The 15,578-nt window shown below is 39.2% G+C and overlaps 1 protein-coding gene across 1 annotated transcript in view; it reads right to left on the bottom strand.

Moving 5' to 3' along the window:
- Window positions 1-2,803: 2,803 nt before the first annotated feature.
- Window positions 2,804-15,578, bottom strand: part of lwr (lesswright) — a 56,842-nt gene continuing 44,067 nt past the window's right edge. Inside the window, exon 5 of the mRNA XM_067135887.2 lies at window positions 2,804-3,749. Within this exon, the coding sequence (XP_066991988.1) occupies window positions 3,538-3,749 (212 nt within the window). The 3' untranslated portion in view covers window positions 2,804-3,537. The remainder of the gene's footprint in view (window positions 3,750-15,578) is intronic.

Raw genomic sequence — 15,578 nt, 5'->3', positions numbered from 1 at the left:
CATTGGTGTTTTTTACGTGGTTTAATTGGAGCTAGGTCTTCTGCAATTTGTTTAAGGTTGTGTACTCTTATATATGTGATTAGTAAAATTAAAGCGACGAAAAAATACATAAATGCTATGCAGGGGAATATTTCCTTTCACAAGTAATGGTGGGCAAAAGGGTTAAATCATTCAATATGTGGAATATCTTTCACTGGCCAAAGAGCATTGCAAAGAATAATCAATCAAACAGCACATACACTTTCAAGCACACATGTTCAATCTCTTTGTGTTGACCCTTGATCATAGTGTTATTCTTGACACCGGTGTTGAGCAGTAGTTCCTGTTTTAAAGTAGGTTGCGATTTATTTTATTGTCTGGTAGCCATGGGTAGAAGCGAAGTGACGATCAAACAGTATGCCGAGTCACAAATCGGGACATTTTTATGTAAGCGATACAGATAGGCCGATATTGATGTGCCGACTTTGCAATCAGACTTGAAGGAAAAAAATGTTTTGCAGTCCTTCCTTTGCCTCGACAGCACTGCTGTGCATTTGGGGCTCCACAAACAGTGTCAATGTAGAAATTTTTTTTAGGGGCTCCACAAACAGTGTCAATGTAGAAATTTTTTTTAGCAAGTACAAGATAATTGTAACTGATAGGTGGTCTCGAATGAAGGAGGACGCCGTTTAAACAACCGGTATGTTGTACTTCAATCATCATTGAAATTCCTGTTTCTTGTAGGTGTGTTGTACTGTGATAAATGAATACGTTCACAATAGTATTTTTCACTTTGAAATGGTGTTTGTAAATAGGCATATTCATGTGCGATACCAATATAATGGTCCGTTATTGGACATTATAAATTTTCCAGCTAACTAATTCCTGGTGCCAGCGTTTCGCCCCCGTGAGTTAGCTGGAAAATTTATAATGTCCAATAACGGACCATTATATTGGTATTATAAATTTACTCATTTGGGACAAATAATTGAGATTCCCTATGGAAATCAACATCTACAACATATTCGTGTGTGTGCGTTAATACTTCTTGCAGTCTTATGTTAATGTTTGTCTTATTTTCTATAGTGAATTCAAAGGTTGTGGGCTCAAATCCCACTGGTGTCCGGTTGGCCAGTTTTGTTCTGTACTTAACCCTTTTGCTCTCAGGCTATTTTCACCAGTCAAGCCCAAAACACTCAGGCCATTTTTCATGATTATGCATGTTAAAATGTAAAAAATTGCCATATAAAGAAATCCCCAGTTACAAAATTGAAAAAAAAAAATCACAGTAGTACACTATTTAATATCTTTTAGGAAAAAAATATCCCAAAATTGTTCATGGCATATTTTACTACAAAATAAATTTTGAAATTTTAAAATATATTACAAAAAATAAATATCGGTTTTCAAATACTAAAAAGTAATATATTCTTTAGTGATATTGTTGTTCATTCTGAAAATAAGAGCATTTAATTCTGTATAACATGATATTTTGTTTTTTGTATTCTTATTTACTCATGAGTTATAGCACCTGACGTAAAGAACTGTACACGTACCTTCCGGAGTCAGCATTTGTGTTTTGGAAAACATTCTATCATCAGTACCTGTAAAACCCGAATCACTCTTCTTCTTTACCTACAGATTTTCCCACACCTGTGGGGTCGCGGGTGCGAACTGCGTTGCACATGTGGATTTGGCTCGTGTTTTATGGCCGGATCCCCTTGCTGACGCCAACCCTATATGGGGGGGAGGTAATTACTATCGCGTGTTTCCGTGGTAGTTTGTAGTGTAGTGTGTTGTCTGAATATGAAGAAGAAAGTGTTGGGACAAACACAAACACCCAGGCCCCGGGTCAGAAGAATTAATCAACGGCGATTAAAATTCCCGACCTGGGCGCGAATCAAAACCGGGCCCTCTGAACCGAAGGTCTCAACGCTGATCATTCAGCCAATGAGTAGGACTGAAATACGAATCAATATCGGCTATAACGTCACTGTCATCGTCTAAAGCATCTAAATAATCTAAAACATCGGAATTATTTAGCCTAGAACTTGGCCCAGCCATGTAAAAAAATTAGGCCTAATCGTGGCACGAAAATCTAATAACACGAAATGTTCAACTAAAATTCACTTGAGAACATTGATGAATGTAGAATATAAACAAAATATAATAAACAATAACCTATTATTAAAATGGAAACAATAAAACGAAGGAAAACCGTATTTTGAAGCTTAAATGAGACTACTCGCAAGCAGCACACTTCCAACTCGCCATGCGGTGAACATACGCGGTTTGATAACTTCATTTGTTGAAAACAGGTGAGCTTAGTGTGTGTGTCTCTCTCTCTCTCTCTCGAAAAGTGTAAACTAAATCCAAAAGCTACTATTGATGTCTTTTCCTGACATCTGGGAGTCCATTAAGGTACTTATACAGCCATCCGAACACAAAGCCAATAGATCGGCGCACTGGGTGTTTTAAGCAATACCACTCGAGCCAATAGATCGGCTCGCTGAGCGAATAAGAGTTAACATCTCCAACACTTACTAAATGTACGTAACATGACGTAATAGGTTGAAAGTCTGTTTCGATTAGCAAATTATGCCTATTTTTAACCAATTTGCTACAAAACGCTAAATTTGAGAAATTTAGATGCTACAAAATGCTAAATCTCTGATTTTTAAATACTATAAACCACGAACTCCAATTATAAACAAGTAAAATTTTTTGTCTTTAATGTGAAATACAATTTTTAAAATCATACCAGCAAATCACTCAAGAACTTTGTATATACTACTGTTCTCATTTTGTTGCATACATACTTGGATTTAAAATAATTTAAATTTTTTTTTGCTATAGTCTTACCAACATCTTGAAAAAATTAATGCTGGTTGTTCAAGTAAGTAAGGTATTTCTAATTTTACAAAATTAACAGGTACAAAATACTTCACTCTCTAGTTACAGCATCAACAGCTAAAAAAGAGCTTTAACACAAATGATTTATACTTTATCAACAGGCAGACTTTGGATACATCAATGTTTTCATATATGTAGCATACATACGCTGCAGATTGGTACATAACTTACGGAATATAAAGAGCTCCACTGAAACCTGCCCTGAGAAGGAAAAATTAAGATGGAAACTCCTGAATACTTATGTTACAAAGTTGAATTCATTTACAACTCATATTTAAATGGGAGGAAAAAATGTAACAAGCAATGCATGAATATATACACCTGCTTCATTCAGACCTTTCTAATAACTATAACTTACATCTACAAGAAATTTTGCATTTCTTTTTTTACTTTTTCTGTCCATGGCCATAGGTCATGGCAAAATGTTTTTTGCACTTAAGGAACACAATCCTGCACTTCACTCTGTATGATTTCTTGGGATGAGGTTAAGTACTCCTTAAGCAGACTTATCACTTATCAAAGAAGACAAAGATGGAACGTAAGAAAGGTGCTAACGTCATACGAAAATGCAAAGTTTACCAAAACAATTGAAGATAAAAAGGATTCAGTTCGTGGTACAAACACAGATCTTCAGTCTTTATTCTGCTATTCTTGAGGAGCCATGGCTCTAGCCTGAGCACGCACTCGCTTCTCATATTCCAGTCGGTTTTGGCAGTAGATGGTGTATGCTTCAGCCTGAGCAGGATCCTTAATATTAGGCTCATTCAGGAGATCTTGAATTCCAAGCAAGATTTGTTTGATTGTAATAGCAGGTCTCCAGTCCTTTTCTTCATCAAGCAGTGACAAGCAAACCGTACCTGAAACAATAACTCACAATTACAATGTGCACGATTTCTTTCCTACATTTTGACTCAGCTTTTCAATTACAATAAAAGACTGTTTGGCCAACATGAAACATACCAGGTAATAGTAGAAGTAGTAAAAAAATAATGTCTCAGGTGCTGTGTACAGACATTTTGATTTGATACCATCTCAACTGCCTACATATCAATTTCGATGTCTCCTCTCAGACAGAATGCACACTAATGTGATAGAATACAATTACTATCCAGGGACACTTATCTGAGTCTCGTTTCACTGAAGCAATATAATACAAAAGGGCTTTTTTTGCTTAGTTGTAATAATGAGTTTCTCAAGAGAAGATAACATGGCATAGATATATTTGCAGTGTAGAAGAAAAAATAAAAATTTCTGGGTGCACCCCTGTAAAGTCTAAATTACATGGTACTGTCACAAGTTCCATCCGAACAATCTAAACGCACTATAGTTTGTTAATTTGTGAATGAGGAAGCGTGGTAACGCTGTATGTCGTCCACAAAGTTACCTTCACAACTACACCAATAACCAGCTTGCAGCGTACCAAAAGCAGGCAGCAGTGAAAGATGGTGTGGGGAGTGTAGGAGAATTGTAACGCTGTACTGGCGTTATTTCGTTGCAAAAAGCGAGCCACGGAATTTTTTTCTACGCTGGGACCTCTCCGTATAGATGAACGATTTGTGGTTCGGACAACAGCACATTTTAAACAAACGAGTGCAACTGCTGAACAAATCAGATCGGGCCATCCTAGGTGTGTACGCAGAAAAGAAATTGAGAATGTTGTTCGTGCAAGGGTTCAATGCATTCTTTTGCGTAAACAATTTTGTCTCATGAAATGAATGCATCTCCACGAACTATGTGACGTATTTTGAAGGTTGATTTACGTGCTGGTGCATATAAAATATACACACGGCATTTACTAACTGAAAAATGAAAGAAGATACACCGGGTTTGATCCCAGGCTTTCTTAATGGCGTCTGAGGAGAGCCATTATCGCGACAGCCTATTCACAGAAGAAAAATTATTCACTGTAAAAGAGTCGTTTAAAAAGTAAATGATCATGCGTATCCACGGTCCTCCAAGGAAGCAAGAAAGAAAGTTCTGTGTGTGCAGCGCGGACTTCACCCTATTTCTGTCATGGTATGTTGGGCAGTTTCCGAACGGGGAGCATCAGAGGTGCATTTTTGTGAAGGTGTCTTCCAGGCAATGTTGGAAAAGATGATAATACATCAATTCAAAGCTGTTTGAAGGGAAATCGTGGATTTTTCAGCATGATGGCTCTCCTGCACACAAAGCGAAAACGACGCAGGAGTGGTTGGCAATCAATGTCCCACGGTTCATCAATGCTGCTGACTGGCATAGTGGAAGTCCGGACCTCAATCCATTGGATTATTCTTGAGGCAATAGCATGTCAAAAACTGCACCGCTATATTGAGATATAAACAATCAATCACGTCAGCTGTCAAAGAAATTCCACTGGACACGATTCATGCAGGTATTGATGAATGGCCTATCTTCACTGCCGTGTTGCTGCACATGGTGATCATTTCAAATGGTATGTTCATTCCATAAGTTTTTTTGTGCTTTTTTTTTTTTCAGAATGAAAGTATATTAATGGGTTTGCATAGTTTTATTTAGCAGTTACCTGCATTTAAAGTACTGACAGAACTTATGGCAGTAATATGTACCAAACATAGTTCGGCACTGGTTTCTCAAGAATCGTCTAACTCCACAAATTCTGCAGGACAAGCCCTGACAGGTGCCAGCATCTGGAGAACATGATTTAAACACACTGGTCAAATCAGTCTTGGAGTGACTTTTTAATGTGTAATTCAATACACAAAGGTTAGTTTCAACAAGTCTGATGAATGAGCTCGTGGATGCTAAGTCTTCTTGTGTTCCTGTCATGTTAGCTACCCGATGCAAAATGCAAAACATGATACTGATCATAGAAGACCCGTCGTTTCAGTTCAACTTATATGTATCCCCTGTGATAGAAGTGGCTTTGATATTGCATCAAGTATTGAATCATTTATTGCATCAATCACATCATGCCAGTGTGCACTCAACCTCACTCTACTAGAAGGCAGAGAAACTGTCTCAACTGGGCTACCTTGTAACATATCGCCATATGCCACATATTATCATGAGTAACACACAGGGTTTATAAAAAAAAAAACGGATTATTGCATGTAGGAGGACAATGGCTGTTAGGAAGCAATACTGCGCCTAGTTAGAGTGAAGTCGGTACCAAGCATGGATAGACGGACATTTTTCGACGTGTAGGCGCGGAGGTTCTGTCCGCTGGTTAACATTTTCAACCAACCACGTGCTGGAGTGGGGATAACCGAGCTTCCGGAGCTGGCAAACTGCAAGCGAAATGGAGACAAACTTGACCCAACCTGGTATAAAATTTCATTGGAATCTGTCAGAAGATATCCGTCACGGAGCCATATTCTACAGTCTGTTCGTATGTGAAAACGAGACTTTAATTGTCTTATGCCTGTTTCATGTGTATTACGTTCAAACCTATAGCCTAGCTTGAACCTGTTTTGCCCGGTGGACCAGAAGGCCAGTTTTTACGGGGCGAAGTTCTTTGGCAGGAGGGAGGAAGGAAGGAGGTTGAAAAAAGAACTTGGAAAGGGGAAGCCGCGCCATGTTAGAAGCTCTGTTTGTTTTAATTATGGTGTTTTAATTCATGTAATAAACAATGATCTGGACAGTTACCTCTGTCTAAAATATTCGTATTTGAGTAGTCGCCAGGGTGCGGGCTGGTGAATGACTGTATACGTTGCTTACTTCAGACTGTGAGTGATTTTCTCATTATATTTAGGGCGTCTCACGTATGTACTTTGTTCACGGTAGCAACGAGTGAACGGGACGCGGGCGCAGAATACGCGTATGCCGTGTGTGTACCGTCTTATATATTGCCGTTTTGAAGGACAGGAAACTGCCCGCAATCCAATGGTGCATTTATTTAACTATAACTCTGTTGCACAGGTTGTTGCCTAATTACAACCTAATCATTAGGGGTGGATCCCATGTGCTTGTTGATTAAAGAAACGGCGAAGAAGACGACTTCCACAACAGCTATATTGGAGGATACCGAAGCCTGCTGGAGAATCATGGCCGTCTTTGGACTCGAGAGGACGAGGCTTCGATTCCTGGAGATCGCTGAGATGTCAGGCTAAGGCCTGAATGACACCAGCGGTCACGTGACCGCCGTTGCTGGTTCCTGTCGTCAAAGCTAAGCTTTCTAATGTCTATTAGCATGTTGTAGTTATCAGATAGATATACTATAGGCAAATTAGATTTCTATCTAAATATTTGTGCATATTTAAAGTCAGCCAGTGAGGCGTATGTCTTGATTTAACTTCAGTAAAGTAAATGTGTTCATAAGCTATAGCATGTATTAGCTTGGGACGCGAGTGTGTTATATAGATAGTTGGGGTTTAAAGGGAAGAATTAGGTTATAGTTAGTGTTGTATGATTTTTATTTCCTGGTGACGTGTTTCTGTCTGTGTGTTCTACGACTTCATTTGAGATTTATTTGGATAGCGTCCTCACAGAATTTTTAGGCCTTAAGCCTTAAATGTCGCATGGGAGCGAGGGTTATGTTTTCAGGATTAGAGAAGGATTTTTCTTTATCCTTTATTTACTGTCATCTCTGCACGCAGCATGCATTTCAGGTACCATTAAGACGTGCGACAGAGCTGTGGACACCGTCGAGTGAATTAAGATCTTTAGATATGCAGGGAAAGCAGATTTTGGAATTGATACGGGTCGGACTTATGTGACGCGAGTTGTAAGGCTAGAGGATGCTTATATATGGATAACGGGGGGCTAAAACTTGGAGAGTGTACCTAGGGAGTGAAGCCAAGAGGCCTGAGCGCCCATCTGTGTTGAATTAAGTGGGGGTCGAACCCACGTTACGTTGAGCAAAGAGCTCGTGTAACCCGAAATGGCTAGTGAGGCCAGATATGTGTATGAGATAGGCAGTAGCCCTATGTATTTGCTGAGGTCGAGGTATTATTGTATGTGATTTCACCGGCTGGTGATGTGTGCTAATATTAAAAATAAGAGCCGAGCTTGTTATTGTGAGGAGAGGAACCTTGTCTCGGGTACGGAGACCTAAGCCAGGCAGGCCAAGCTGGCTAGTGAATGAATGAAGGCCTTAGCTGACAGCGAGCAACTGAGTCCAGCCTGTTAGAACAATTCTAAGAAACCTGCAGCCCCTTGCTAGCCCGTCGTGTTTTGGTTTGTGTGTCACAGCTGTATGCATTCCTTTCAGTGAGGGTGCAAGTCGGAAGTATTGTGCCGGGCCAGGCGCTATTGGTCTACGCCCACATATCGGAGCTGAACTCAGATTGATATCCCATTATATGCATTTTCCCATGTGTCCTTTGTTTACAGGTGTGTGTGTGTGTGTACATGTTTTTCTGATGGTGTTGTGACCAGTGTTTTATTGTTTATTTTGCTTAACCAACGTTGTTTAAATGTGCGTCTATTTTAGCTCGTAAGCTAATAGCTGGGTTGTAAGGTTTCTTAACCATTCTCATTTGCATATGGCTCGGGCCATATTTAGAGTCTGTGTTTTTCTTTTGGAAGGGAGAGTAGGATGGCTGGAACAAGAGGTTTATTTATCCCAGTGTCCGAATATATTTGCATCGGACCGTGTTTATATCAAGTTAATGTGTATTTGCCTAATAGTGTATTTTCTGATAACGCGGCATTTTCTTGGACAATTTTAGTATTGCGAAAGTTAGACATGAAATTAGAAAGTTTAGCGGCGGCGACAAACCACTCAAATGTAACGCGTATCCAAGTACATTTCCCCTGCGATCATAAATATTTGTTCCTCGGGTCGTAACCCGATTTATGTAAATTTGATTCACTTGTATTTTTCAAATAATGTGCTCGGCACAGGTTTTCTTTGGCCCAGAGAGGTCAGTATGTTTTATTGAACAAATCCATCTTTCCTTTTTTTTGGGAGGGTTTTTATTCACTAAAATATTGACCGTAGATCCTGTCCAGGTACTAATTTAGTACGATTGATATTATTGCTCGATTTATTTTCTCCCAAACACATCGAACCATTCCACGCGTTCTTTCCGCTGTAGCTAGCCCACTTTTATGACAGGGGATACGGTTCAACCTATCCCTGAGTTTTAATTTTAGTGGATAAACAGAATGCATTATCAGAGATATTTTACATGCCAATACATGAAGCACTGAAGCGACTTCTTTTAAACTTTCAAAAATCCAACTACATGTGCATCTAAAAGCTCGCACACTACCAACAATCAAATGACCAAGTAATCAATACTATGTGAGCACATTAAATAACTGAATAACTTCTAAGCGAGTGGTGCTGTTTGTGAAAATTACAAATATATGAAAGGCTGAGTGGAACTGAGATGATATACTGTACACCAGATTACAAATGAGTAATTTTTGAGTCTGATACAACAGTTACATTTTTTAAATTTGATTCAAACCAGTGGCGTGCAGTGAACACGTTCGTTACCCCAGCTGCAAAAATGTTTTTTAAATGCAATCGTAGCCCCCACTACACTCTGTAAAGTCAACATGACCATTTTATAAGGCTGCATTTTTCATGGAAAGGTCTACCCGAGAAAGGTCTTAAAGAATACTTTCAACCACACACTCACACATATTTCCAAATCGAGATTCACGGCAGTGACGACACCATCATAACTTAATCTATAGCAGATTTTAAACAATGTACTTACATTTTCACCCGGTGACTTTACGTGATAGTACAGTCATGGTTTTCACAAAAAATACACTGGGACTATTTGTTTTTAACTTAAAAAGCCTAACCTAAACTGAATCAGCAAAATTTAACTGGTATTTCAACGTCGCTGAAGTTTTACAGTTTCACTCGCTTATTGAGTGTACGCACATCAACGACAAATAAGGGAAAATATTTGTCACAACGTATAACATGTTATATTAATGAAGAATGCCACAGAACTTGCAAAACCTTCACCTATAATCCAAGATGAACACTACAAAAATTCACTATATACCACCATCACAGACAACTAAACAATTTTTTTACTTAGCGCTCAACTCTGTGTTCATAGTGGGTAATCTAAATATTTTTCTGTGCCTATCGGAAAATATATTCTATACCTGCCATCAATGAATTGCTCGAAAGTACTTTATACATACCGAAATCCGAAAATATATTCTTTTGTATTACAATACTGTTACATGTTAATATTTTTCTTGTAGCCTCTAGCGTGTGGCGCTGAACACTTCGAGTGTCAAGTATTAAAACTAACATGCCTTACCTAAGCTAGCTGGCCTGTCACCGTAAACTGCTGTCGGGGTGGACTCACAGCCCTGCACGCTCCCAGGAATAGGAAGCTTCGAGTCATCCAAGAGAAATTTTGTTGGGGTAGTTTCTCTTTCGCGCCGGCAAGGAAACCCAGCTCGCTGGATAAGATGAACTGCGATAGTGTGAGCGGATCATCGAGACAGCTGTACGTGGCTTGGATGTTCGCAGTTTTTTAAACACTATAAAAAGCGTTCTAAGGAATAATAAGAAAATGTGAATACAAAGTTATTTACCCCAGCGCTGCTGGGGTAGATGGGGTTCAGTGCACGCCACTGATTCAAACACATACTCTCATAACTTTTGTTCTACAGTAAAGTTGTTCAGAAGATTTAAGATGAATTCTAATGTTCATAGGAATGAAGATAAGCTATGTGATACTATCGTATGTGCAAAAAGAAACCAGCAATATACAATGATAGATGATTATACAATAGTTCAACCTTATGCCATCCTTATTACTTAGATATCGAGAACATTACAATGCCCAAAAATAATGAATTTTCAGCAATGCATCAAATGTGGACACTCATTTACATCAATAGAGCAGGATATGAACATTTTACACCATGTTAACGAAAGTAAATTATTAAATAATTAAAGTTTTAAAAATTTCAACAATCTGAAAGAATATTCTTCTATCAGAAACCTTCAATTATAATTTCAAACCGAACATAGCTTCATTTCCTTCACCCTCTACCAGTTACTTTCCCTCCACCACATCCCCCGACTCCTCCTGTACCCACACCATTCCTCTCCTGACATGCTCTGCCAATCTTGCGTGTTCCGCTCCTAGTTTTGTCTGTGCTGTAATATTTTTCATTCTTGGGCCTCATTATCATCATCCTTTCCCCTTATCCAGCTATTGCTGGGGTCAGGATATTTATGGCACTTTTCCACCTTTTTCTCTCCTTACATCATTCCTCTTCCATTATTTTTTCCCAGTCCAGGTTTCTTCTTCTTCTTCTTGTATTTGTATTTAATGAATCGATCCACCTTGTTCTATCTAGATCTCCTCCTTACTCCCTTTCCCTCGAACTTCATCTCCATCATCTGTTCTGCTATTCTTTCCTCCTCCTCCTCCATCTTCTTTACATGTCTAGACCATCTTAGTTTACTCCTATCAATTCTCATTACTCAGTATAGAGTGTTCTCGAAGGGATGGAAAGATATATAAACTGGTAAATTGTAAACAAGGCTTGTTGATTCTCACCTTTGGACTGTAGACTTTTGACTGTCGGTGTTTAGACTGTGTAGGCCGGAGGCCCTTTCGCCGAGTGGACAGATAAACGGCCAGGGAGAACTGTTAAGAGTGCTGGTAGACTTTGGGGAGAGCTGCAAGTACGCAGTTAAAGTTTTGGTAAGTCAGAGGGACAAAAGGCTCTTGAAATGAGTGTGATTCGTTAGTGAACGATCACAGGGTTTTCCACACCAGTAGTCAAATAGGTGTTGGAGTATAATAATTAGTAATAAACCCGCAATCATTCTCATTGGGAAAGCTTAGCATAAACGATGAAGTAATGGGTTCCAGGGCCAACATCGTAGAAGAAAGAAGAGAAGAAGAAAGAAGAATTCAGTTGTATGGGGATCAACTCTATCCTGTAGTTAAGAATTCAACCAGTGAATATACAGTATATCTATTCTTGTGTGTAAATTAAGGACTCAAAGACTTACAGCAAGATCTGAGAGAGATCTGAAGGTTGAATGGTGTCAGAAAATTATATGTGTTTTGTATATGTGAGTATATAATTTCAAGGGTTTTAGAATATAAGTGATATTCAAACAATCTTTGCCAATCTGACCATACGCTCCCGAGTCCTCAGCCTGCCGAAATCCTTAGGATCACGACAGTTTGAAAGTTTTATTTTTTAAATGCTGAGGCCAAATGGACTTATGGTTTTAAAGGAGAGAATTGCCAACCGGGAAATGTATACTGTGTTGCTATGCAGTGCACACGGAAGCGAGAGACTTCCTTCCCCCGGCATAGAAAAGTTCAAAAAGCCACGATGTTTTAAGGGCGTCGGGCACTTTCCATGCCAGTACAAGGCATCTAAAAATGCAGACAGTACAGTAATCTAAAAGATAAAGCATTTGCACAGGGAAGCAAGCATAATTTTTCCTCGTCTTTGAATCGTGTTTTTCTTCTTTTCGTTACATGAGGTTATGTTTGTCATTGTTTTATACAAGAGCATTATTTGAAATAATGTAAATGCACCTTACTGGATAAATTTCTGAAATAGTGTTTTGCATGGCATTTGAAAAGTTTAAACTGAGAATCAAGGCGATTGCATGCATTAATGGGTCTTAGAAATGCCATGGCGGAAAATCGTACATGTATAGTCACTGTACCAAGTTGTAATGTGGACGGAAGCGAGAGACTTCCCCCCCTCGTCATAGGAAAGTTTGATAAGCCGCGATGTTTCAAGGGCATCAGGTACATTCTGTGCAAGTACAAGGCATCAAAAATGCATATAGTACAGTAATCCAATGAATAAAGCACTTGCACAGGGGAGCCAGTATAGATTTCTCCTCGTCTTTGAATCCTGTTTTCTTTCTTTGATTTCATTGCATGAGGTTATGTTTGTCAGTGAGTTATCCAAGTGCATTATTTGAATACTGTAAATGCACCTTGTTGGATACATTTTGGAAATAGTTTTTTCCATGACATTTGAGAGCTTTAAACTGTGAATCAAGGTTAATTGCATGCAGTAACAGGGCTTAGAATATATTGTGAGGCCGCAAGGGTTGGCATTTCCGAAGTATGTGTTGGCGGTTAATTCGAAATCACGTCATTCGAAGCAAGATTTTTGCGTTCCAACGATTTCGAATTAACGAGGTTTTACTGTATTATTTTATCACAAAGTCCACTTTATCCACATTCAAGATGATCTTGGTTATTATCTCCCACTCCATTCTTTGTCTTATGTCTTCCACTCCAATAGAGAGTGTATCTTCTCCACTTCTTTCCTTTTCGTCACCACTTAACCTGACTCGATTTCATCACAGCTATATTCTCCTCCATCAAACTGATCATACCTTCTGATTTTCCAGTCAATGACATGAGGTTGATTACTGCCAATTTCAAAATGTTTTCAACTGGTCAACAACTTCTCACAGTTCCCCAGCATAAGAACTGTGCATCACTTCCTGGGAGCACACTAGACTTTTCCAAGGCTCATTTAAAAAGGCCATTTTACATTTTAGGCTATTACAAAGGGGTCACCACTCCCAAAGGTACTTTAAGAGCTACTACCAGCAGGTGATCAGGCCACTCCTAATGAGTACAGACGCGTTTTGCAGCCGTCCCCAACCTAGGGTCAGACACTACTTGATGGACTCCAGTGTCATTTCCTACCCTGAAGAGACTATCACCCCACCAAAGAAAACTCAGCCGACCAAAGCTGACGGTCACCTTAGAGGATTGGATTATTTACCACCACCCGACACTCTGCTGAGACGGTAGCTGTACGGTCTACTCATTACCATAGTGGGTTAACCGGTCAGACAGGCACAAGATATCGGTTATAAACCAACATTCCTTTATGATCAGGGGCGAAGCGTCAGGGGAGACAGGGTAGACAGCGTGTACCCTTAACATTTTGTGAAAGAAATATTGTCTAGTTAATTCAATTACTTTTTAGAACACTAATTATTTCCAGATTCGTGACATTATTGTATTCCCCGCTTTTCTTATTTTCGTCTCACTTCGGCAATGCTAAGGCTCGCGTTAGTTACACGAAGCATGTAGGCGAAAGTAGACGCTGTCCATTCGGTGTATTTTCCCTTTGAGTTTCAAAGCTTTCAGATAGAGCAACACTAACGCTATCTATAGGTGCTGACTGTGGAACTATGAATTTCCTATAGCGAGATGTCTCCGCCCAGTAGACAGACTCACCAGTGTCTCTTCTTGCTCTCATTGGCTAGTATTTGGATCTCTCTGATAAAGGTGCTCTTATTGGCTACCATCTTAGACATGCTTTTAATGTTATTAATTTGAATTTACTTTATTATAAAACACGTCTAAAAATAAATTAATATTTAAATACGAAGTAGAGTAAACTTACACCTAATAAATGAATGTCGGCATCAAAACCCTTCAAGTACGTGAATTTTCTTGCCCGCCAATATTAGTTGCGGTATTATAACCCCAACAACTATTGGCTTCCAGTCTTAATAAGCTACTCCAGAGTACGCATACGGAAAAAATTGCTTAACTTGATGCTGTATATTCCGTTAAAGTCAGTTTCTAGTGAATGCGCTACGAGTTCATTCAAATGAATTAAAACGTAGTTAAGGAATTGGATGACCAACCAGAGACTGTCTAACTTGGGAACTCTAGCTATAGAGAAGAAATTTCTGTGGAATTTTAGCAAGACGCCTGACTTCAAGACGAGAGTAATAGATATACAGTATTTGCTGAAATGAAGGACAGGCGAATTAAACTCATTTACAAGAATATTATTTAAGGTGACTTGTACGAACAACTATTTATATCTTATTAAATCTACATAACAATGAAATATATTGCTATTTTTATTCTAAAAGTATGTTGTTATTTCACAACTCCCGCGTCCTATTTCGTCTATATTTAAAAATAAAGCAAGTGCACGTAGGGTTATAGGTTGTTATAGGGTATGTCTTATTTTCAGAGTCATTAATATAATACTGAATACAGATGTATGCGTCGAAAACAAAATTCTATATAATAATATGATTAAAACAGTTTAAATAAAAGAAATCTGTCTACCCCCTTACTTAGTTCGCGCTTCGCCACTGTTTATGATAATTATTTGGGGATATTATTATTCTTCTTTCTCTACCGCTTATCCCACACCTGTGGGGTCGCGGGTGCGAACTGTGTAGCACATGTGGATTTGGCCCTGTTTTACGGCCGGATGCCCTTCCTGACGCCAACCCTATATGAAGGGATGTAATCACTATTGCGTGTTTCTGTGGTGGTTGGTAGTGTAGTGTGTTGTGTTGTGTGAATATGAAGAGGAAAGTGTTGGGACAAACACAAACACCCAGTCCCCGGGCTAGAAGAATTAATCAGAAGTGATTAAAATCCCCGACCCGGCCGGGAATCGAACCCGGGACCCTCTGAACCGAAGGCCAGTACGCTGACCGTTCAGCCAACGAGTCGGACTATTTGGGGATATTAGGTCGTGTAATATTAAATACTAGCGGACGCGTTTTGATCCTGCGGCCAAGATCGTCTTCAGAGCAATAACAAATCAAAATGGCAACTGTCGCTCCATAGTAACCATACTCAAGATGGAGAGACCCTGTTAGAAATATAGTTCATTCCAGGGCCTCCAGAGTCACGGAGAAAGATGTTGACAAGTTAACTATGGAGGGTAGCCATGATCTACTCAGTATATAGCCGTCACCTTTGTTGAAATTATTCGGGCGTTTAGCAGTTTCTATCGCCTCACGAATGATTCTA

This window comes from Anabrus simplex, chromosome 1, assembly GCF_040414725.1.
Source record: "Anabrus simplex isolate iqAnaSimp1 chromosome 1, ASM4041472v1, whole genome shotgun sequence".
In the NCBI taxonomy this organism is placed as follows: domain Eukaryota; kingdom Metazoa; phylum Arthropoda; class Insecta; order Orthoptera; family Tettigoniidae; genus Anabrus; species Anabrus simplex.
This window is presented reverse-complemented; position numbering and strand designations above follow the sequence as displayed.